This window comes from Anser brachyrhynchus (assembly GCF_964034855.1).
Source record: "Anser brachyrhynchus genome assembly, chromosome: 4".
Classification (NCBI taxonomy): Eukaryota; Metazoa; Chordata; class Aves; order Anseriformes; family Anatidae; genus Anser; species Anser brachyrhynchus.
Window position 1 is genome coordinate 17298411 of NC_137698.1, and position 24051 is coordinate 17322461.

Sequence of the window (24051 nt, forward strand, 5' to 3'; positions counted from 1 at the left end):
ATGCGGGCCAAGCTTTCAGAGCTTCTCAAGTCGTGCATCCTACTGTTGCTCTGCCTGCCTGTTTTCCCTCAGACCGAGGCGGCGTGAAAGCAAAAAGCAAGTTGTGTCGCCTGTGCCACATGGGGGGAGAAAACATCCTCTAAGCGCTCCCCTCTCCCCGCGACTAGGAACATCAGCCAGAGGAGAAATGAAAGCACGGAGCTAATAACAACACACAGTGTCCGTCTGGGGGACAACGCCACGAGGAAGCACACTCCCCCCAAGATGTCGGCGGGGAGGCTGAGGCGGCGCGACGTCACTTTCCGCCGCCCGCGCGCCGCCCCTGACGGCCGGCCTCCCACCGCCCGCCTCGCCCATGGCGGCGGCTGCAGCGGCGGCGGCCGGGGGGGCGGGAGGCGGCGGCGGCGCTTCGGCGGCGCTGGGCGACAGCGGCGCCATCGACTACTCGGTGCACGAAGCCTGGAACGAGGCCACCAACGTGTACCTGCTGGTGGTGCTGGCCAGCCTCGCCCTCCTCGTCTACGCGCGGCGGTAAGGGGAAAAAAAAAAAAAAAAGGGAAAAGGGAAGGGAGGGAATGCGTGGCGGCCCCACGCGTGACCGTGCCTTGCCCCGCAGGAACAAGAGGAGGATCCTGCGCATCTTCACGCTGCCTCCTGCCGCGGAGACGCCGCCCGAGCCCAACTTCTACGACAGCATGAAGAAGATCCGCCTGCGGCAGCAGCTGGAGATGTACTCCATCGGTAAGGGTGCTGTAGGGCCGTGGGTGGGTCCTGCGTGGGGTGGCCCTGAGCCCGTGTCCTCGTGTGGTGGGGGTGCCGCGTGGGGCTGCGGCCCCCTGCACAGGGGTTCTGCAGGAGCACAGGGCGCCGGACTGAGGTGTGAGGAAGTACAGAGCGGGGGCGCAGTTGTCAAAACACAGCTGGTGTTGAAGGTAAAAAGAAATCCTAAGGCCAGGGATGTGTGAATGTGGCCAAAAAGTGGGCATAATTGTAAAACTGCTGAGGACTGTGTGGGGAATCGAGTATTTCAACTTCATATGCTGAAAATAAATGAGAATTTTACCATACCACTAAGTGCCGCCATTCCCATCTTGCTGGATATCAGGATGGAGATGGGGAAGAGTGCTGTGGCTCTGATATTCCACAGGCCTACTTCACCGAAACACCTGTATTTGCTTCGCCACGTATGCACATGGCTTCGCCATGTATGCACACCTAGATGGAAAATGGGCAAGAAATATGTAATGAGTTGAAACTACCTTCTAAATGGAAAGATTCTTAATCCAGGCCACTGCATTCTGTACAAACAAAAAAAGGGCATACTTCCAACAAAGGAATGCTCGTTGGTGTTGTATGTTGCACCACACACAACTCTTTGATCTTCCTTTGCCTTGCTAACCAGATTACTTCTGAAGTAAATGTTAGTATGTGGCTCCTATACTGTGGAGGAGATGAGCGCAGATCTGCTATGTGACTAACGAGTTGTTCAGGTTGCCTGTTGTAGTACTTCTGAAGCCATAGGCTTTAATTCTATTTTTTAATGAAATGATCTGAATGGATTTTTTTTTTGCCATTAACGTACAGAAATATTGCTGTGACACTACTGCTCAGACCTTCAAAGGGCACATGCTAAAGGACAAGTTCCTTGTGGTGACTGAGACCAGGCCTTGTGTACCAAAGCTGCAAAATTACTTTGTCAGATCTTAAATCTTTTTCTTGCTTGTTATCTGTATACATATATAACGTATATATTACGTATGTACTCATGCACGTACGTAAATGCATGTACATGTATATAATGAGTGTGATTTGTGCTGATCAGTGTTCCTTTTTTTCAGCACGGAAGTATGAACAGCAGCAGCAGCCACCAAAACAGACTGAAAGTGTACAGCTCTCAGTGGAGTGATGCCCACAGTTGTAGGAATGCAGGACTTATTTCCAGCATTGATAATAGGAGTCAGTGTGGAGCTATTTTCAATGCCTCTTAATCAATACACAGCTGAAGGCAAGGGGGAAAGGAAAGGGACAGTCCTAAAAGCTTTGCTCACGGTAGCTTTTCTCTGAGCCCCCTGAAGTGAACTGAATGCCTACCAAAATATTCGGCATGAAAGTACCCGACACAGGACAGACCTGCTCAGAGAAGCCCCTGAGGGTGGAAAAGTGCTGTCTTATCGATGTTTACTGCCGGAACCTTGGAAATCAGCTCCTGCCGTCTCTGATAACAGTACCCAGGAGGAAGTAAGGCAGGACCTGCCTACCAGGAAACTGTTTGGTTCCTTGATCACGCATTGAATTTGCTGAACACTCAGTAAATGTGAGTGAAGATACTGTGTGGCCTTACCACCTAACGAGGGTAGAGAGCTTTGATAACCAGCAGCGGTGCTGGCCGTGGAGCAGATTGTGATCTCCACGTTGGTTTGTATGCAGTATTGTGAGCCTTTCTTTGAGACATTCCGAGAACTAAGAAGTACGCAGTGAGACGCAGGTCTAAAAGACGCTTGCAGCAAATACTGTAATGCTATAGCAATGGCAGTTAGGTAAATTTAGTCAAATTGGTTTAAAGAATAGGATTGTCTATGAACATTTGTGTGAACGGAAACACTACCAAAAAGCACAGGGTTTATTCAGAAGAGACATCACACCCTGGTTACTTATTTTTTTCCCCAAGTAAATCATGAAATCGGTTAATTTAAAGAATGACGCAGAAACAACTTTTTAATAAAAGCATCTAACCACGAAAACTACTCGAAGATGTATCGTGCTGTTCCTAAGTTCTGCATGAACAGGCTGGGGGTGAGCGGAGCACCCACAGTGCGGAGCCGGGAGCGCATGGTAAAGATTATTTATTTCCCAATTCCGTGCTAAATAGGTAAACCCTTGGCAGGCCGCGCCTGCAGCTCCGCTCGCCAAATGGCTTCCCCGAGGCTCTCTGTGCCTGGGGGGGGGGCAGCCGCCCGCGCCCCCCGTCAGCGCCCACCCGCCCCTACCCGCGGCAGGGCTCAGCCCGCCGGGCCCCCTCCCCGGAAACGGCGCCCTCCCCTCAGCGCCGACCTCACTTGCTGACGCCGCTTCCGCCTCCGGGCCGCGCCGGCTGCTGCTGGTATTGCTGCTGCTGCTCGTGCTGCTGCTGCTGGTACTGCTGCTGCTGCTCGTGCTGCTGCTGCTGCTCGGAGGGCGCCCGCCGCGCGGTGAGTGGGGCCGCCCCGCCCTCGCCCCTCCCCTCGGCGGCGGCGCGCGCGGGGGCCGTTGGCGCCCGGCCGTTGGCGGGGGGCGGCGGCGAGGCGGGAAGGGGCCGTCTGAGGAGAAAGCGGGGGCTCGGGGCGGGAGAATGGCGAGGCCGGCGGGGCGCTGCGGCGTGGAGCGGGAGAGCGTGTCGGCATCGGGCTGCCGGGGCTCAGCCACGCTGCCCGCCCACCCGGGGACGGAGATCGTCTCGGCAGCCGGGCGTTTCAATAAAGCAGCGTGTCACAACGAGCCCCTGCGTGGGGCTGAAAGTCCGCCCCTCCGTCTGTGGGGAGTTATTGTACGGTTTTCCCCTCGGCTGAGCTGGGTAGTGATGTGTTACCCTGACGCGAGTGGAAAAAAAGAAGCAGGAGAGGGACTGTCAGGGAGTGCAGTGATAGGGCAGGGAGTAACACCTTTGAACAGAAAGAGGGTAGATTTAGATTAGATATTCAGAAGAAATTCTTTTCTCAGAGGGTGCTGAGGCACCGGCACAGGCTGCCGAGAGAAGCTGTGGATGCCCCATCCCTGGAGGTGCCCAAGGCCAGGCTGGATGGGGCTTTGGGCAGCCTGGTTTGGGGGAGGGGGTTGTCCCTGCCCGTGGCAGGGGAGTGGAACTAAATGATCTTTAAGGTCCTTCCCAACCCATTCTGTGATCATATGAAGTGCGTCTATTGAAGTTCTGTCCCAGCAAAACTGTGCCCTGTTTTGTTGGTTGTGTTACATTCCAGTTTTACAGTACACGTGGGACAGAAGGTGCAGTCAGGGCATAACTTTTCATATTTTACCTCAGAGATGTCTGCATTGGCTTTCACCTGTTAGTTCGCAACATTGCAGATAGCACAGAGACAATAGATTTTTGTATGTGCCAATTTACAGTAGTCAGGCTTAGAGGCATACACATGAACATATTTTCAGTCTTTGCTTATTCTGAATTATTAGGTATCTTGGATGGGAAAAGCTTATGACCTCTAAAAAAAAATTGTGCTAAAGTTATATTTAGTCATGTTTATTCTCAAGAACGCTGTACAGAGGCAAATATTTATTTCTAGCTTACCCAATACTCTTAAAAAAGCTATTACAATATGTAGATTTAATGGTGTCTGATCGCACAAGGCATGTGAGGGAAGGCTTTCAGATCAGTTAGAACTTAGCATCTGTAAGGTAGTGTAAAAAAGCATTAGCAAGTAGCTGTCAGGTAAATCTCGGATGTTCTAGAGAATCTGACCGCTTTGTTGCTCCCGTGGGAGCTGCTGAACAGTCAGATCTTTGTAAAGGCAGTCTTCAAGTAGAGTTACAACCATGACTCTGTAATCTTATGTGAAAATTATAGTCTTCTGTTAAGTGGTGGAAGAGTCGGCTCTGTGCTCCTCGCTGAAATGTGGCTGGCTAGGTTTTGCACTCAGTGTTGCGAAGAGGATCAAAGCTTTTCAGATAGAGCTTTATAAATCCAATGACAAGGCTCAAGAGGGTCTTAGGTTTGTATAAATGATGAGTGCAGCTGTGTTTAAGGCCGAAGACATTGCAGACTCTGCAACCTGCGGGCTTTGTACTGAAATACCTTCTACCATGCCGTGAATACTTTGAGTTTCAATCCGGTCTGTGTTATGTGCCCGGATAGTAGCAACTGGCATGTGCCAGCCGGAACCAGTTGAGAACACAGCCTGTAACAGCTGCTGCGGTAACTCCTGGCCCTAGCAGTTATAAATTTCAGCAGTGTGATGCTCGGGTGCTGCTAAGGATGCTCTCGAACTTCTCTTCTGAAACTGGCTGATTGGTTGCGAGACCCGCAGAGGAAACTAGTGCTGTATTACTTGTACTACCGACAGCAGCAGAAGCTCTGAAAACCAGGAGGAGATCCCGGTGCCCTCGTCTGAGGACAGTTTGCAGGGAAGCTTCTTCAGCACAGTGCAGAATTATTCACTGAGAATATTCAAACCTGTGATGAATCTCTCTGTAATTATGTTTTGCATATATGATTAAGCAGCATTGGCCAAAAGCCTGGTGACAGCACAGGGCTCTGGAATGTTTCCCTGTTGCCTGAGCAGTTTATTCATGTTAGCTTACTTCCGTGAGCATAATCACTCCTTTTAAAGTCCTCCCAAACTCAGGAGTGCCGCCACTATTGGGCAAGCTGAAATTATACACGCTGCGGAGAGAAGGGTGGGTATGTTGCCACTCAACCTCTCCTTCAGAGGAAGTGAAAAGATTTTGCCTCAGCCCTAATTTCTACATTAAAGAAGTTGAAAATTGTCAGTACGTGCCTTCTTCAGTGAGGAAGGAGCATCTTGCTGGACAACGTGTCATTAATGCTATGATGTCTTTGGCCTGTTATGCCCGAAGAGCACAACAAGTGCTTGGAGGAGGCTTGCTGACAGAGTGCACCCTTCAGTCACAGGTGCTTAACTCAGAATCGGAAGCAGGGATCAAAAGGCATTCCCTCTTTCTTCCAAATGCTTGAGCTGTGTTTTAGTCACGGTGAGGAACCTGGGTGATGTGACCTAGTTTATTAACACGGCCACGCAAACAAAAACGCAGCACTTGATCTTGTCCTCAAGACAGGGCTGCCGCCGCAGAGCAGAAGGTTTCCGTGCCTCAGGCCCATGAGAATGGAGGTAAGATCCTTTACTCTGCAGCCCCATTTCTGTTGTGGCATGAACTCAGGGATAAGGAGCAAGCTTCTTGCAGCCTACCAAGCTTCATCCAAAATCAGTCTCACCAAAGGCAGTGGGAATCCTTTTGGCTAAGGGACAGATGCTGAATGCGACCAGAGATACTGGCAGAGCATTGTCAACACTGGCACAACACCCCAAAGCTGGTGGAAATGTCCAGTAAGAAACCTGATGCTGGGGAGTGGAAATTGGTGCTGCTTTTTCTGCAACAGAAGATAAGGGAGAAGAAGCAGTCCTGCTAAGAGCAAAAGGCTTAACTTGCCTAAATAACCTTTTTTTCAACTCTGAAACAAACAGAAAAACATTGATAAAACTTGTCAGTGCTTGGTCATCTCCATGAATTCTGTGTTTACATGGAAAGGGCGAAGAACCATTTTAAGAACGGAAGCGCTTTGCCTGATATTTTTTTGCAAGGAATGTCCAGCTTTGGGTGTTACTTTAATAAAAATAATTCCTGGTCTTTTTATGGAATACCTAAACTCTGGGCGTTACTTTAATAAAAATAACCCTGAACTCCAAGATTAACAGAATTGCTAAAAGGAGTTAGTTCTCAATGAGAAAAAACAAACTGAATTTGGAATTTCTGAACCAAGCCCTCGAAAGCAATTTGCGGCAAGACTCCAGAAAGAGGGGAAAAAAAACTGAACTAATTCTTATACAATAGCTATATGCCTTTATTCTTAGTTATAACTAGACACTTTGAAAAGTGATTCTCCCCTCGCAGGGGCCTAGGAATGAGATGTTTAGGGAGAACGGGGTTTAATTTTAATCTAACTGTAACATGGATTGTAAATCCTCAGAGGGGCTGCTCAAATTGGGGATTTGCTGAAACTGGAGTCAGAGAAAATGCTGTCTGTTTGTACACATGGATGAAAACTTCTTCAAAGTAGTTCCCTTCGGTTTCCATCAGGCTGTCAGACTCGCATGTGCTGTATCTGGTTTTAGATACCTACGATGTGTAAAAGGCACTCATGGATCTATAGCTTGCTGCTGAGAGAGACCCTGGTTAGGACAAGATTATAGAAACATTTGTTGTTTTTATAACAGAAGAGAAAGAGTATTTTGAAAAGACTCGGCCAGCAGGAGGGCTGTATCACTTTCCAAAATATCCTCTGGATCATCCCGAAAACACAGCTTGTAACATGCTTTTGACTGACGGCGTAGGGTGTGAAGCATAAATTCCTGGGTAGGAAAGATGGATGTTGGTTGTGCAACAGGAGACTCCATGTGATCTCGTTATTTATGGCACTTCTCTCAGATGTCTTTCTGTGAATAGAACAGCTGCTGTGAACCTGACCTGGTGCAGAGTACCCGCTGTATTTGAGCTGCTCTGTTTTACCGTTGCTCAGACCGTGCTCCCGTGAGCAATGTCACAACCAACTTAGGTGGTGACCCCAGTAGTAAAACACGACTCGGAGAACCCTTCTACTGACTGCTGCAGAGCTGGAAGGAAGAAAGTGAGAAAATGGTATTCCAGAGCTTTGGTTGGTGGACGTTAGGGAGCAATAGTCTAAGGCATCCAATTTTTTTATACTGTAACATCAGAGAAAGGGTGGAGTGATAGTAGAGGAAAAAGACTTGCTTTTTCTTTGCACAGGGAAGGTCGGGAGGGTGGAGGCAGAGGCTCAGGCTTTTCCAGTCTTATCTCTTCTTTGTGACCATCTCATTAAACGGCAGCAACCGTTGTTTATAGGAACTTTCCCTCCCTTTGGTGATGAACTGTGGCTTGCCTTGCGCTTGGTGTGTGGCAGAGCCATCGCTACCTAGATCCAAATCTACGGTCAGATAAGGCTTGGAATAACTGGTGTTCGTAGCACAACTAAATAACTGAGTTCACATGATCTGTAAGTGGCCAGCAGATTTTTTTCGTAGGCAAAGTATGTACTGCTTGTATTGCACATTTATTTAAAGCTATTATTAGCACAACAGATTGAGAATTCCAGCAGCCAAAAATACCTTTGTTGAGTCCATTAAAAGATTTCCGTACCAAAACTGTGCTTTTGTATCTGACAAACAGAAAGTATCACATCTTTTTGACTTGAAACTCAGTGACGACCCAAAGCAGTAAAAGTATTTATTGCACTTAAGGCCTCTGAGATTGCTTTTGCCAATGCTGATGGGAGAATAGTTCTCTGTCATTACTGTCTTCTCGTTCAACCTCAGCAAATCCTGACATGCCAAACGCAAACCACTGATCAGAGGTCCTGGAGAAGCTGGTGTGGCTGTGCTCTGAAACTTGTGGCTTGGACCGCAGCTTGAGTGGGTTGCCTAAGAGCATCGTAGAAGTACTCGGTTCAGTCTTTACAGATGTGAGCTGAGAGAACGGGAAGGCATTCACGGCCTCTAGAAAGGAAGTATTAAGATCACTGCTCGGGAGCAGAGTCTAACACTGCTGTGTGCCTGTTAAACATCATGGGGGAGTCGCTGAGGGTATGCAGCGGAGCAATTTAGCTGCCGTTATGAGACCTGTGATTTTGTTGGCTCCAGTCAGTAGATGGTAGACCTGTAGAGAGGAAAAAGCTGCACGGGGCAGCTTTATTCAATGAGCTGACGGTTGCCAAATAGTGCCTGTACCGGTGCTGTTAGCAGTGTTTTGATCATTAAAGAGCTCCATCTGCTTTCGGACCTCACGTTAAGGCTGGGACAGGAGTTTCCTCCTGACTGGTTCCTTGCCTGAAGATCCCTCTAAAGAGGGATGAAAAGGTGTAATTTGCTTTTTGTTTGAGGCAAAGAACTATCCTCTAACCGTAATTCGCCAGTTCCAAGCCCATAATCAAAACACTTGTGGTAAAACAGCATGGTGTTTCTCAGAGATGCTGTAAAAACTCTTTCATCTCTTTGGAGGGCTGTGAGATACTCCCGTGAGACATCATCCAGACCTCCTCTTTCTCTCCTGGGGACTTAGGGGTTACCAACCTGTGGTCAGGCACCCAAAGTTTTAGCTCCAGGAGCTGGGAGAGGAAAACACAGCCCACATTACTGAGAGGAGAACTGTGTTTTGGGGGGCCAAAACCTCGAGGCTGCTTTAACATTCTCTACTCTCTGTCTGCTGCTCGTATGTGTAGCTGTAATTTTTGTTTTCACCAAACTTTTGTTGAGTGAAGGTGTGGCTTTATACCTTGATGCCTCTTGCAAGTGTTGCATTAGCAGGAATGGCAGTGACTAATTGCCCTGGGGCTGTAGTGAGTACTTGGCGTAATAATCCGCATGAGTGCATCCTCAGCTCCTCCGTAAGTAGTGACCCAGGCTGAAGTTAGTGCACAGAGGAACCTGCAGCCCTCAGGAATACTGTTCAAGAGCAGGATGGGATGGGTTTTGCTCAGCTGGAGTTCTTTATTCAGGCATGGAGGTGGGAGGGGAGCTCTTTGCTCAGAGGGAGAGGTTCCTGCTCGACCTTGGAAAGCCGGGGATGGCGTGCTGCTTCTCTGCTCTTTTAGAACTGAATTTCTCAACATCTCAGGGGGGTTCAAAGAGCACAGCACTGGGCGAAACAGTTTGCTTCTAAGGGTGGCATATCTTAGGTGGAAAAAGTCAAAACGGGGAGTTTGTAAGCGGGTAGGGGCTTGTGAAATTTGGATGGAGCTGCCAACCTCCACCAGATCCCAGAAACTCTGCTTATAGAAATCTCACTGGCTAACTAATAAAGTTGCTTAATTGCAGCTTAAAGGCCCGCAGATCCTGTTCCTGCTCTGTACCAGAAAGCAGCATGGCACAGTAGCTTGTGCTGCAAGCCAGCTGGAGCCCCAGGAAGGAGCAGAGGTGGTTAATAGTTCCCATAGTGCAAGAACAAAGGGATGTTAAATGAAATAGAAAATCAGTACATTTGAAACTGTGTGCAATTATGCCACATGATATTATTGAGGCCAAAAGTTTAGTCAGATCCCAAGCAGACCTGGACATTTATATATATGATGACAATAGCCAGAGTTGCGGTAAATAGGATTAAAAATAAATTAGGGATATAAACCTTCATGCTAATTGATGAGGTCAGGAAGGAATTTCCCCTCTGGGTGAATCGCACCATTGTTCACTCCCGGGAGCTGCTCCACCTTCCGAAGCATCTGGTCCCGATCACGATCACGGTAGGCACAACTCTCAGGCAGACGGACCAGAACCTGACCTGTCCTGGCAGTTCGCAGCAGACACTCCCTGGGCAGGATTTTCTTGAAAAGGATTGAGAAGCATTTTGTGGTGTGGTTGGTTTTCTTTTTTTTTTTTTTTTTTAAGGGTTTCCTGAGGCCACCTATACTGCAGCATATGTCTGCTTTTCCAGCTTCTCCGTGGTGAAAGGTGACAATTGTTGACTGAGTGCCTTTAAGGATGCCAGAGGACTGCTTGCCAACACGTTGGCCACAGCCCATGTGAAAATGGAAACTAGTATGAGCACCTAAAGCATCACTGTACTGCCCCGTAGATAAAAAGTAGCTCTGTGAGCACCTGAGCTAGTGCAGGCGGGTTTTCTGGCAGTTTCCTCAGTTTTGGTGGCACAGGTCTTTTGTAGGAGAGGAGCACCTGTGATATCTCTGTCCTTTTCCATCAGAGGTGGTTGAAATTGGCCTAACAATGTACGTGACTGTGCAATGGATAGTTGGCGTGGTTATTTAAGTGTTGTTTCCTGGGGAAACAAGGAAAAGTACCAGTCCTGCAGGCAAGTTGTTGTGGAATATTTCTCCCCTCAAAGAAATTAAGTACATGAACAGTTACACCAAATCCTCTGGGCGTGTGTGCCTTTAAAACATGTGCTGTTCTATCTGAAGATGTTCCCCAAGGTATAAGGGGAAAGCTTCCTTGCCAAAATGTAGTAATTGAATTAATAGCCCAGGAGGTTTCTGTGTTTTGTTATCGAGCTACAAAATTCCCCTGCCAGCGTTGGCTGCTCTGAAGATCAAAGTTAGAAGCACCAGCCTGCCACTACATGGTCTCTTCAAAAGAAAACCGAAAAATTCCTTGGTTGTTTCAGGCTTCCAGGTGACAGCCGGCGTCAGATCTTTTTGACATTTAGGTTCAGCTACAAATATTAATCTTTTCCTGCAGTTCTCTGCATGTAACAGTGAGCAGCGGAGATGTCTTGTAATCTCTGTTGTGCAGATGCTGAGTGTAGACACCTGATTAATGAGTGAGGATGTCGATAATTAATTGAATTAATTGTCGCCAGATCATTTCTGGTGCTCAGAAATGATACGGAGCTACGATGATTACGAAACAGTGAAATTGTGGTTTCTGTTTCTTGTATACAGTGATCATTATGGTAAAAAAAACCTGAGGATCACTGGGGTAGAAAATAATTGGCCGGTTATCTGGGTATGTTCTGGGTGTCCTGCTGATGGGACGCGTGTGGCTGCCTCTGCTTTTGTACTCTAAGCTCTTAAACCTGCGGTGGCTGCCTTTTCTGAGTAGGGAGTAGCGTATTTGGGAATAGCAGCCATCATCACCGAGGCACAGGCTTTCAGGGCTGTTTGCTTCGTAAGCACTTTTGAGGGAAAGGACTTCTTGAAGAGGTCAGAAATGAGGGAACGCGTATTTTTCTTTGACATACAATCCCTGCGCAGCGCATACATTTCTGTCCAGTTACTTAACAGCTATTGTTCCTGCAATACCCAGAGCGCTGGCAGAGGGTTTCTCGCTTTGACCGTCCAAGGCTAACTTATCTTCTTTGCTGTAATGTGCAATAACCGCAGCCAAGCCTGTCGGTGCAGGGACAGGACTGTCCCTGCAGCTGTCCCTCCTTGCTAGCAGGACACCAGCCTCACTTCGTGGAGAGGAGTTGATGCAGGGCAGCGCTGTCCTTCCGAGCAAAGTGTGCCAGTGTACAGAGAGTGCTGCTTCAAGGGCTTCTGCAGAAGGGAGGAGGATTTCGGATGGGAGGTGGAATTCTGAGCATTTGAGATGGGAGCTGATAAGAGGTGGGCTCTGCTCTGCCTCTGCTCGGAGGAGGTTTTGGTGCTTGTACTTGCTTAGAGACGGCCTTAACCCTAACAGGGAGGGATAAAATGGCTTCCGCGCTTCTGTCTCGCAGGGAGCTGGCTCGCAGCCTGGCTTTGCTGCCTGCTCCTTTCTCCTAGACCCCTCGGTCAGTGCTCGGGTAAGATCCTGAGGCAGGCAGAGGGCTTGGGCTGCTCACCCTGGGTGCAGGACGGCCGTGTGGCAGCCGTATGCTGCCGTTCTGTCGTTAGGCGCCCAACAGCGCTGCTCTTGGCTTTGGGCCCGCTTGATCCCAGGCTCTGGGCGACGGAAGGTCTGTCAAAATGAAGCATTATTCCCCCATTATACCAAGGAAATAGATAGGTGGGGAGGCCCCCTCCACTCCACCCCGCAGCTTGAGGATGTGATTTTGGGGACAAAGGCTGAAAATAGCTTAGGCCTTGATCGCCTTGTAGTGAGAGTGCTGCGATGCAGAGGAAGCGCCTCCTCAGCTAGCTGCAAAGTGTGTAAAAATGCGCATGTCCTGTGGATGTTGTGTGGCTTTAGGAGCACTGGGGAAAGGAAAAGAGAGGCTGACATCCTCACTTCTCATATCACCTGTGGGCTAGAGACCTCTGCTTACTTGTGCAAACAGGTCCTGTGTAAAGATAACTGGCACTGTTCTCGGTATGGGTAGGTCAGTAGGTGGGTCAGCAGCTTCCTGCAATGGAGCTGGCTGCTGCAGACAAGTTCAACAGCCTTGGCACCCAAAGAGGCTTCCCACGGTACATAAGGCTAGCTAGCACAGGATTGCTTCTGCTCATCCTGCTAGGAACGGAGGCATGAATGAGGAGGTTTCATGATGATGATGAGGTTTCATGATGAGGATGAGATTTCATGATGAGGAGGAGGTATCACCAGTTACTTACCCCAGCTGTGGCGCTAGGTGCTCACGCACCTAGTTTGGTGAAACTTTTGTGAAAGGAAGTCTATTTCCTAAAAGGAACTTGGATGACAGTTGGGATTTTATTAAAGACACAGAGGCATATTATTATTCATCTTTCCTTGCTTCATCCCTGTGATGTTTCCTGTTTTGCTTCTTGAGATACAGGTGTCATGATGAGGAGCTTCTCAGAAACAGAAGTGGATGATGATGAGTGGAGATGAAGAAATCATACATTTAAGAAGTTGGCTCAAGTTTCCGTTACAGGCATGGAAAGTTTCTGAGACCAAGCCATGCGAGAAGAACATGAGTAAAGAAGAGGGAGATGTAGACCCAGACTAGAAGGGATTGCAGGATTTGAGAGGACGCTGCACAAACATCACGTAGTTTGCTTGCTTATTCATTCACCTGCACCCCTGGATTGTAATACCTTGCTTGCCTATCTGTTTGGAAGTTGAAAAATCCCCTCACATCTGTGTCTTTAATATAATCATGGCTTCAAGCTTGTTTTAGGAAGAGCATAACATCACTGTGGTTTTATTTGTGGATTAGATAGCTGCTGCTTTGTACTTGAATTCCATTTTGGTTTTTTTGTTGATACATATGTCGAGTAGGGAGAAGATCGGACCATGACAGTTACAAAATAGGAAATCAGGGGTTTTGCTTGCATTTAATAAACAGCCTTTTCCTAAAAAGCGTGACAGGTGCATAAGTCAAAGAAAAAAAAGATAGTGCTGACCTTCTGATTTGAGTAACCTTATAATATTGTTGTTAAGCTATCCTTAGACAGATAACATAATCAAATATTAATCAGTTCAGTCTTTTTTTATTTGACTGTTGCTCTCAAAAACATTCCAGGTAGGTAAGATGTTTTGGCAGGGCTGTGGGGTGTTAAGTGCAGATTACGTTCTACTGAGTCAAGAGATAGCTTTTACAGAGGTAGTTACTGGAAAATCTTGGCTATTACTTGAAGTATCTTCCAAGGAAATACTACCCATGCTATCCAGCAAGTTGTAGTAAGTCTCTGATACAGAGTTATTAAGACTTTGATATTTATGTATTTAAAATTTTAACGTTAAATATGATTTCCTATGTTGAGCAGTGCTGCTGGTAGAAGCAAAGAGTATCTTTGTTTTTCTTACAAAGTCGTATCTGGCCTTTTATTCTTAATAAAAGGCTACGGTTATTTTTGCATTCTGGCTGAATATTTGGCCTTTAAGAGTATATAATTACATGCAAGAGTAAAAGCAGTTGTTAAAGGACTGTTTTTTTCTAATGAAAATAGTTTGAAATCATATAATTTTTGTTGCTTCAGAATAGATGTGATTAGCATGTTGGAAACAGTTTTGCAGTGGATATAAAGGGAACAGTTGAGAGACAGTGGCTGAGAATGTGTCCAGCTATTTTTGTAGATGACTGTTATATTGTAACTCTGGGTCATTTTTCCAATCTCTTTACTTAGATCTTTCCATATAATCGAATGGCTAAATTATACTGAGATAAAAAAGCTATTTGCACTTCGTAATATTTCTATTTTAAAATAGGTGTTATTGTACTAATTGATAAGTAAACCACAATGACTGTGAGAAAATCCTGGCCTATATTATTACTTTCATAGACAATTTGATATGGGATAGTACTGTCTGTATACTATAAAAATGTTTCCATGGATTTTTAGCTGCTGAAACTGAAATCAATAAACTTCAGTTACTGTTGTTGACTGGAACAAGCAGACCTGAACATTTCTCTTTTCTTCGCATTACCTCTGACTCTGCGTGCATGTAGTGTTTCCCCAGCATTCTGCCTTGCGTGGTGTGTGCCTTGCTCTGGTGGGCTCGTGGGGTGCGGGTTTCTGCATGTTACTCTGGAAGGCTTTCCTGCTGGAGAGCCATGTCTTGGAGTTTGTGCCATGAAATTCTCCTTATGTGTTCTGAGTAAGTCCCAGGATTAGTAGATTAGCCGATGGGACCATTTTTATATATTCTTTAATTTCAAACACATTTGTCAGTAGCTGATGGTCATGTTTTGAAGTAGTTACATAGTAGTCTCCTACCCGAATCTCATGTTAGATTAGCAACCTCAGTGTATTCCAGAATTGAATGTACTTGAGTGAAAAGTATGTTCTAAATTCTGGATTACTTCGGAGAACGGAAAATGACTTTTGCTCAGTTGAGAAAACTTTAAAATCGAAAAGGATCACATTTATTTTAAAACCCTGCTATGTCCTATTCAAAGGAAAAAATACTTGCAATATAACCCAAACGTATTGTAATCTGTGTAGCTACTAGTATTACATGAAGTGATTCAACTGAGTTCACATCTGCAGAAGAAAACAAAAACCGAACTGCAGGAGGTAATTGGTTAAACACTTGGAGAAAGTGTTGATTGAAATATTAAGCCCTTTGTGGGAGTGAAGTATTGCACGGTTTCAGAGCAACTGTTTTCTTCACATCATTTTATTCATCGGTTTCAGTTCAATATGTAGTTAATTCAAGGCTGGGGAACTGATTGACAGTTGTAAAAATGGCATAATTAGTTTTCCCTTTTTAATTTCTGTGTAGAAGAGATACGAGAGGAAATGACTTTGACTGCTGAAGGTCTCAGTGACCAGAAACAACCAGTTATTTATTAATGATAGATTTTTTGTTTAATGCTTTAAAAGAAAAAATATTCTATCTACCTTTTTTTGTAAGCATTTGATGTTCTTTACAAGCTCATCTGCTTGCTCATTTGTTTTGTGGATAACAGTGAATCATTTTTCCTTGCCAGTACCACAAAGGAGGCAGTGGTCCCTTCCAAATCCTACAAGAACCGTGCTTCACGCTTGCCCCTTTTCTCCAGAGGACCCTCTTCGTTTGGCGTTGTCATCATACTGGCTGCCATAGACCTCATTTTATTTATTTTTTATGTCCTTTTCTCCCTTGGACACTTGCAGGGCCGTGCCAAGGTGCACGTTCCTCATGTCAGGCAGGTGCAGAGAAGTCCCAGTCCAAGCTGTGGTGAGCACAGCAGAGTCCTAGCACGGCCAGCTCTGATTTTCACCCTTCCCTAGAAAGGCAGGGAGGAGGGGAAGGATCCTCCTAGGATCCCCTTTGCTGTTTCTGACCTCTCTGCAGCATCCACGCTGTCTTTCTTCCTCTGGGCAGGTTCTGTAGTGCATCATCACCACCAGCACAGCTTAGCTATAGACACCTTTTTAAGAGGCTGAGGCATACCAACCGTTGATGCTGTTAGCTGGTGCCATGTACTCGGAGAAATATCTTCTACCTTAATGACTTTCTTTTCTCCTTATAGCCGCTATGTCAGCAAGCAGAGAAATTCTAGCTGTTCGAGCTCTTGCCGAGGAGAATACACTCGTCAGTTCACTGGAGGCAGCGTGTCCCGTTATCCTGCCCCTGCCTCTAGGAATGCTCCATGTGCTCCACCAGGACATGGGCACTGGACCGCTGAAACACAGACGCTGATGTTACCAGGGCTTGCTCCCAGGTTAGAAAAACCCCAGATAAAACACGGAGCCATCTCTCCACGAGCAGTCCTTCATCTGAGGGACAGTTCTTGATACAAGGTCTGTGACCAACCCGTTATATTAATCTGGCCTGTAGGTCAGCCTTTTATGAGGTTTTCAGTGCTAGCTCTAGCACAGGAGCTACTATGGAGCTTTGGGGGGAAAGAAACCTATTGGGTGCCAGATGCTGTTCCTCGTGTGGTCAGGATGTGCTAGGCAGTGTGAGGAGGGAGCTGTCTCTGGTGACAGAAGTCCCATTTGTGGCTTGGACCTGTCTCCAGACAATATTGGGCCCTGCGTGTGTCATCACCAGGTTCCTAGGGGTAATATTTGGCTCCTATTCCAACAAAATAAAGCCATGACCACAGATTTCAGTTGGTGTTTCATTGGTGTTTCCACCTTTATATCTTTATTACTGCAACACTCCTAGGAAAAAAAGGCAGAAGGTATTGCCCTGATCTACCGCATACCTCTGAGGGTCTTCATCCCTCCTCTCTATGTTTATATGGCTGTTTCTTTCCTCCTTTTGGCAGTCAGCTAGCGCCTTTTAGCAGTGCCTGGTCTGTCATGGTGGACACGCTGATTTTGGAGGATGCCATTGCAGGCCAGCCAGGAGGGTTTGACATGTTGGTACCTATTCACTTACTCCAGCTCCCTCTTAAGAGAAAGGGTCGCTGGGTCAGGGGAGCCCCAGGGCTCTCTAGTAGCTCAATGGGAAAGGATTTCACAGCAGTCATCTTCTGACACCCCACATGAAATGAGAACGGCAGGCAGTTTGGGGCTCGAGGTGTCACATTTCCTTTATCTGAAAACTCCCATTGTTGATTTCTGGCAACTTCATTCTGGCTTTATACCAAGGGGATCTTTGCATAAACCTCTGAATTTGCAAAACGCTGACTGGGTTTCCAAATTGCCACAAGTGTTTCAGAGGCAGTTGTGCTCTGCATTCAGTCAGTGAAGCTCCATCATTAGTTCCGAATAATGCTGCTGGAGTTGTCAGCAGCAGCCAGGGTGTTTGGAAGCGCCTTGCCCACGTTAGATACTTCAGAGACGGGGACTGAGGAGTGGAGGTGGCTAATAAAGCCCAGGGAGACTCAGAGCAGCAGATCACCCATTCCGTGGTGCTTAGCGTGCATGTAGGAAGCCCAGGCTGGTGAATCAGCCAGAGCTGGGCCAACACAAGTCCTGTTCCCGGCATTAACGGGGGCAGTGCTTGAATCAGTGTTGGCCAAAGCCTTGCTTCTCCAGAATGGGTTTGCTGCCTTTGAACTCCTCCTGGCTCAGCTCAGGCTTGTGCTGTGGCAGGGGCTGGAGACAGCCTTGCTCTCCCAGCCCACGCAGCATCCGGAGCCTCTGTCTTCTTCTGTGCCAGGCTTGGCCTCCAGCAGTTCCAGTTGTGGCTTCCTCCTTTCCATTTTCCCAGGGCTCGCTCGCTCAAAAGACAAAGCGTGGCTTCGAGCAGAGTCACGCTCTGCGCTACGGCAGCTCTCCTTGCCTGTTCATGTAAGTACAGCAAGCTCACCTTGACCATTGGTAACAGATGTCTCCTCCTTGGGGTGGCCTGTCCACTCTGGGAGCCCAAGGGCCTGCTGGAAAAAAAAGGTTTGCAAGACAGTGTGGCAGTGTGGCAGAGTTCAGAGCCATGAGAAAGCCCACCCTAATTTTTTGCTTCCTCAGAGCGGAGGTGTCAGTCCATCCCTGATGGCCAGCAGCTTTTTAATTTTTATATCTACAATATCAGGCTTTCCAGATGGTCCCTGAGATTGTTTACCTCACGGTGAAATACAGAGACGTCTCTTTCTGTTTGGAAATTATCCCAAGAGATAACAATGTGTTGGAGCTTGCCACCCAACGTGCAAAAGCAGATGTTGATCGGAGCAGGCTCGTTCCAGCTCGAGCAGTGCTTGTGGCTTTGCTCAGGAGTGTCTCCAGGTCTGATATCTGCCGAAGAGATGTTCGGAGCCACCCACCTTCATTTCTCCTTTATCGCCATCCATTTGCTCTTCTGGCTTTGCAGACTGAGAGGAGATGCTGGTTCCCAGGAGGGCCAGGGTCACAAACACAAGGAAACCAGAAGTCCCTGGTTCCAACTGCTTGTGGCTCCCGATTGCAGAGTATCAGTAGGTATGCAAAAGACACCTCAAAAGCTCCCGGTGCTGGTCAGTAACCTTATTTCAGTCGGCAAGAGTATAAGTGGAACAATGTTGTCCAGTTTTGGGATGTTTTTATTACATTTCTGTTTCTGACCAAACACAGTTTACAGGTATTCAGAGTCCAATTCTTACAGTTTTTCATGCTAGAAAATCACAGTCAACCCTCATTATTTTCTGCTCAGGCCATATATATTTTAAAATACCTATGATTGCTTAAATATGTAGCCTTCCCATCTGAATGGCAAAAAAACGCCGGTTTATTCAATAGGACAGTGGCCTGAAGTTGCAAATTAATGTTGATTTAGTGGTTACTGATGAATGAGAAGCTGGGCATCTTTCAGGAAATAGCTGATGGGGAAAGGCAAAACAAAGGGTTTTTAAAATTGATTACTTTAATCAGCATGTCCTATTACTTTATTTAAAGCAGAATGTAAATCTGCCTACACTGGATTTGTTGAATCAAACAGGCATCTCTCAATTGTAGACTTTCCAGAGTAAATTACAATTGAACAAAAATTATAATATCTGATTGAGATTGTAACATATAATATTTATCATTTCTACAAATATTTGTTTTGTTGGGAACCAAACTGGTGCCACCATTGCCAAAAGCCAATCCTCCTCATTCATTTTGTGGTCGTATAAATTTTCCTTTCCCTGTTTCTTTAGTGGTATCCCAAATTGTAACTTTTTTTAGCGGTCAACCAATCTTGGGTTGACTTTTCCCGTGCCTGAGGTCCACAGTGCTGATTTAGCAGAACAAAAACTTGAAAGATATTTCCTTTTTTTCTGTGCTGTTTATTATATCCTTCGCTACTGCTCTGAAGTTTAGGTCAACAAGAAACCACCGCTGCGGTCGGGCTGGCTCGTGGGAAGCGGCACCCAAATGGTTCCACTTTGTTGTCCGCTCGGGTCCGAGATGGTTCCCACAGAGCAGGCTGGTAGCTTCTGGCTTGTGCAGTGGATGAAATAGCCCAGCCAAGGATTGATTACCCTCTGGAAAGCCTTTCTACCTGCATCTGTATGCTTCCAGATGTTCTGTGCTGGGTGAGCGGTAGTTTAAGGAGAGCTAGGGTGGGTCCAGAGCTCGTGACCGTTCACATTCAAGCTTTACCAAGCCAGACATCAACAGCATGTCGGCTATAAACAGAATGTGAAATAATATTTTGAGTTCTTTTATAAAGTTAAATAAGTGCTCCGTGTTTGTTTATTCACTTCCTTAAAACCCTGGAATCCAGACCTATAAATACAGGCTGACTTCATGTTTACAATGAGGTTTGCGCTCACTTGAATTGACTGGCACTGCTTGTAAAAAATAGGATGTGGGTAGACCTGCAGGAAAAGGTGAATCTACTCATTATCAACGTGTGAACATTTCCCTGTTGTGAACAAGGGAAAACCAGTGCCAGAGCACCAGCCTCTCTCACTTTTCCTAAAACTGGTGATCCTGTTCACCAGCTGCTACAGAACAACAAGGAGAGAGCCTACAGCCAGGCTTCAGAGATTGAGCTTTGCACAAAGTTATTCACTGTAGGGCAAGCTTAATAGCAGATGGGTGTTTACAGAATCGTTGGGGTTGGAAGGGACCCTCGGATTCCAGAGATCATTGGGTCCAACCCCCTGCCAGAGCAGGTTGCCCAGGTAGGTGTCCAGATGGGCCTTGAATATCTCCAGAGAAGGAGCCTCCACAACCTCCCTTGGACAGCCTGTTCCAGCGCTCCGTCATCCTCACTGTGAAGTTCTTTCGCATGCTGGTGCGGAACTTCCTGGGCTCCATTTTGTGGCCATTGTTGACCTTCGGTAAACAGTCAGCATTTCTTAGAAAGAATCATGGCCTGATATTTATCTTTTTTTTTTTTTTTTGAATTGGGGATTCTTAATGTCATTTCTGCATTAGAGATTTCTAGCTGGAGTTTTGCCCTAATTCTCAGTAGAAGATGATGTAGGTTTACTAATCCAGGCGAGTTTTCTTAACAAATAAAACGACTTTTCAGATTTAACAAATTATCCCTGAATGTGATCTGCAGCTGAGCTTAACCAGTTTAGAAATCCTTTACCTCCTTGTTAAGTAGTATTATGACTTTATTCATACTTGAAAAATAGGTTTACAAGTTTGTGTTTACAAGTTTAAATCAATGATTTGATTTTTCTGAAATGTGGAGAACACTGCAAATTTACTGATTTAAGTTTATGTTTGAATTCGGTGCCATGGCTTTGAGTGGCTTGGAATGGACTAAAACCTAAAAGTTTCAGTAAAAATGTTAAATATGAAAAGCCATGTATATATAAATCAGAAACCTGCTCTAGTAAGTGTATGTATCAGATTTTAAAACCATGACAATGCAGTTTTTATTTAAATTTATTTTTGCTGAATAAAAAGCTTTAATTGTATCCTTTAGTATTAAAGCACGTATTTAATGTAGGTGCTTTTAGGCAAACATTAATTTTGCCTTGACACACATAAAAAAAATGCTTCCCACTCAAAAGAAAGTGGTTCAAGGAATTTTGATTGGGCAATTTAGGTTGAACTTTTGTAAGTGAAGTTGCTTGCTTAGGCATCACTCCAGCCCAAACTCGTGCACATCTTCAATTTTCTGCAGTCTGCGTAGCCTGTGAGACCTCTACTGACATGGGTAAAGTAACGAGCATGCAACATCTTTCCCAGATCGGATGTGCATACCTTCCTGCTAAATGCACTTTAATCGTTTGAATTAATTGTATGTTCGGTGTGCTTGCGAAGAGGAGAGCTGGCGCCTCTCAGAGCTCACCTGATCGTGCCAAAACACCCAGTGGTTGCTGCTCGTGGTAAAAAAATGAGATTCCTGTTCTTGTCTATGCCTGTGCCTGGGGAAAGGGAAATAAAAAAGAGAGAGACAGAGAGAGAGCATTTTGTTGCTTTTAATATGAGCTTCCTTGGATTGGTTTGCCTAACGAGAGCAGCCGTGACGCAGTGTTGTGTTTTATCAGTGCCCACCCCCAGCAGAATTCCTTGCTTAAGAGGAGGCAGATTTCCACCTCCCGCATGCGGCTCCGGACTCGCGCTGATGCTTCTCGGTGTTGTCTTGCGGGCTCCCCTGTGCCAGCGAGAGTTTTACCCGAGGACCGCCCGCGTAAGTTGCAGCGCTCCTTATACCCTCTGGAAGTTTGCATGCTCAGATGTGGCTGTGCCGAGCGATAGGCTATCTATTTTAGACTTCAGCCTCTATTTGCAATCAGGAAGGCAAGCTGCTGGAAGAACCGAGCTCCTGTTTCTCTTGAAACAACTTTTAGATTCTGGGTGAGTTCTAAAGATTTCTGTGCTTGGCTTTCTTGTATATAAATGTGTTTTTGATAGCCACAAGCACTTGTTTTCACTTTTTTTTTTTTTCTGAATGGATCCTAGAAATCATAAAAACCATTTGCATTTTAGAAGGACTTTGTTCAGTCACTGAAGGATAAAGCTGTACTTTAGTTAGAGAAAAAGATATTTATCAGCAGATGAACAACAAGTACTTGTTGATACTTTACCTAGCTCGCTTTGCTGGTTTGTAGAATTGCTGCTTTAGCATGACTGCTGTCTGTGCTTTTAGTGAAAGTTTTCGGCAGCGCAATTTCACTCTAAGTATTTTATCTGCATTTTTGACCTTTCAGTGTGGGAACAGAGGTTGATAGGGACTGGGAAAACGAAGCATCCCCTGCAAGTTTTGGGAGCTGAAGGTGACAGCCGCTCTCTGCAGTGTTAAACTTGATAGGAGCCGCTGGAAAGCTGCGAACTTCAGAGCTGTTTCCATGTCGAGTCTAGTGCCAAGTATGCACAAACACATCACGGCCGTGTTAAAATAGGAACTGATTGATACAAAAACTGCTTCTGTGTATGCGGTAATTAATTTTTTAAAGTAAGTCGAGGGTGCTTTTTGTGTCCTGGAGTATTAAACTTGCATCATGCTTGGCCTTGTGACAAGCCCTGTGCATGTAATTTAGAGCCATATAGGGATGTTCTTCGTCTTGAACCACTTGAATTGTACCACCTTTCGTATTGCAGATGTAATATTAGTAGCTTCAAGCTGATACTTTGTGAGCCTTATGGCCTGAGCAGGAAATAGAAAAGATAAGAACTATTTCTGCAAACTGTGCCAGGAGCTCTGCTTATGAACCAGGTCTGATTTCTGTGCAGCGCTGTATTTAGTACCAACAAGCTGCAATGCCAGAGCTGTTAAGAATTTAGAAGATCCCTGTGCCTATATGCATAGGTGGGAAGCTAGACAAATGGGTCTGCTGTAAAGCACAGCGTACAAAAATCTGGGAGGTGTGGAATAACCTCGTGGAAGCTCCGGTGTGGTAAGCATTTGAGACAGACTTTTCAGCCACCGGTAACTGGAAGTGAAGGTCTTGTCGGTGCGAATTAAATGTGTCTGTAATGAAATGTCTGCTGCCTTGAGCACTGCAGGGGAAAGGAGATCATCCTCCCCCATACCTCTTGCCATAATGCGAAGTGGAGTAGTTGTAATAGTTATCTTTAGAAATGCCAAATTAGCTGCTGTCTTTTGATTTTTTGCTCATACTTGGGCAACAACAGCAAAAAAAAAAAAAACACAACAGCGGTCGAAAATGGAAACTCGCTGAATCCCTGTCCTGTCTGCAGCAGGATGAAGTTTTAAACTCCAGCATGGGGCTCTTCGGAGAGGTGCAGGGGTGCTTGCAGCGGGAGTTATGTGTGTTTTAATGTTTCATGTGAATGCAAGGGATTCTCCCCTGGTTTTCAGCAGAGAGAAGAGTAAAGGGCGCTTATCGGGTCTCTGTTTGCTCCCTCTATGTCACCCCGTTGGATTGCCGGTGGGTAATGCACTTAGATTGCTTCCTCAGACTTTGAACTTAGTCCCGAGCTTTTATTTAATCGTTCGTCCTTGTTGTTAGGTGGCTCTTCAGCAGCAAGCTGGCTACGAATTAAGAGCTGACAGCATTATCTTTCCAATTTCATGTTAATTGTTCACTAAAATCTTGCCTATGCTTAGAAGTGTGCTGTGAATAGTTTCCGGAATAGCTCCGTTGGTGAATACCCATATATAAACATGTCCTAAGATGATCTCCTGGTTCCCGGCGCTTTCCTGCGGACTTGCTTGTCGCTCGGGATGAGCGGAGGTGCTCCTCACCTGCCTGCTGCTCTGCTCTCTCCCTCAGGGAAGGAAGGAGTAGCGCCTTGTGTCGGCACAGCCCTGAGAAGATGTGCGGCTAGGAGCAAACTGAAATCACAGGGGGGTGTCTGGATCGTCTGCCAGGGAGACACAGGGACGTGCTTAGCATTGCCAAAAATCAGGTTTTCCTCACCGAGGTGTGAGTTCTGTAGGTTACCACGTCCACTTCAAGAGCCCAAAGCTTCAACCCACAGCCCAGCAGAGTACACCACGCCAATTATTGATCCTAAGAAAACCGTGTTAGCTCAAAACCTCGCCTTTAATGCCGATATAGCTCCCAGTAGGTGCAGCGCTTCCCCCGAGGCCTGGCATCCGGAGGGGGAGCACTGCTGGCCCCGCAGGTGAGGCAGAGGATTTCCTAGCACTTTCATCACGTTTGGCATTCGCAGAGGCGTGTCGATGAAACGCAAGGCGAATACGACAGGCTGCGGACTTCCAGCTCTCGTGCAAAGAGCCGGCGATCTGTCAGTCACCTCTGCATGAC

General features: G+C 46.3%; 2 protein-coding genes across 7 annotated transcripts in view; both read left to right on the top strand.

Moving 5' to 3' along the window:
- Positions 1-299: 299 nt before the first annotated feature.
- On the top strand, positions 300-14475 carry SMIM19 (small integral membrane protein 19). Of its 2 annotated transcripts, XM_080590453.1 has the most exons (4): positions 310-531; positions 617-741; positions 1839-2832; positions 12901-14475. In XM_080590453.1, exons 1-3 carry the CDS (start codon positions 356-358, stop codon positions 1904-1906), a joined length of 369 nt encoding a protein of 122 aa, XP_080446579.1. In that variant the 5' UTR covers positions 310-355; the 3' UTR covers positions 1907-2832; positions 12901-14475. The 2 variants fall into 2 exon arrangements, with proteins under 2 accessions (XP_080446580.1, XP_080446579.1); XM_080590454.1 differs by lacking the exon at positions 1839-2832 and having other exon boundaries at positions 300-531; positions 12907-14475.
- SLC20A2 (solute carrier family 20 member 2) overlaps positions 2882-24051 on the top strand; it is a 56121-nt gene continuing 34951 nt past the window's right edge. Inside the window, exon 1 of one of the 5 annotated variants that reach the window (XM_080590410.1) lies at positions 2882-3188. The gene's annotated coding sequence lies outside the window, so the exon portion shown is untranslated. Of the gene's footprint in view, positions 3189-21237; positions 21674-24051 lie in introns of those variants that run through there. The other 4 variants (XM_080590411.1, XM_080590407.1, XM_080590408.1 and 1 more) reach the window with 4 other exon arrangements.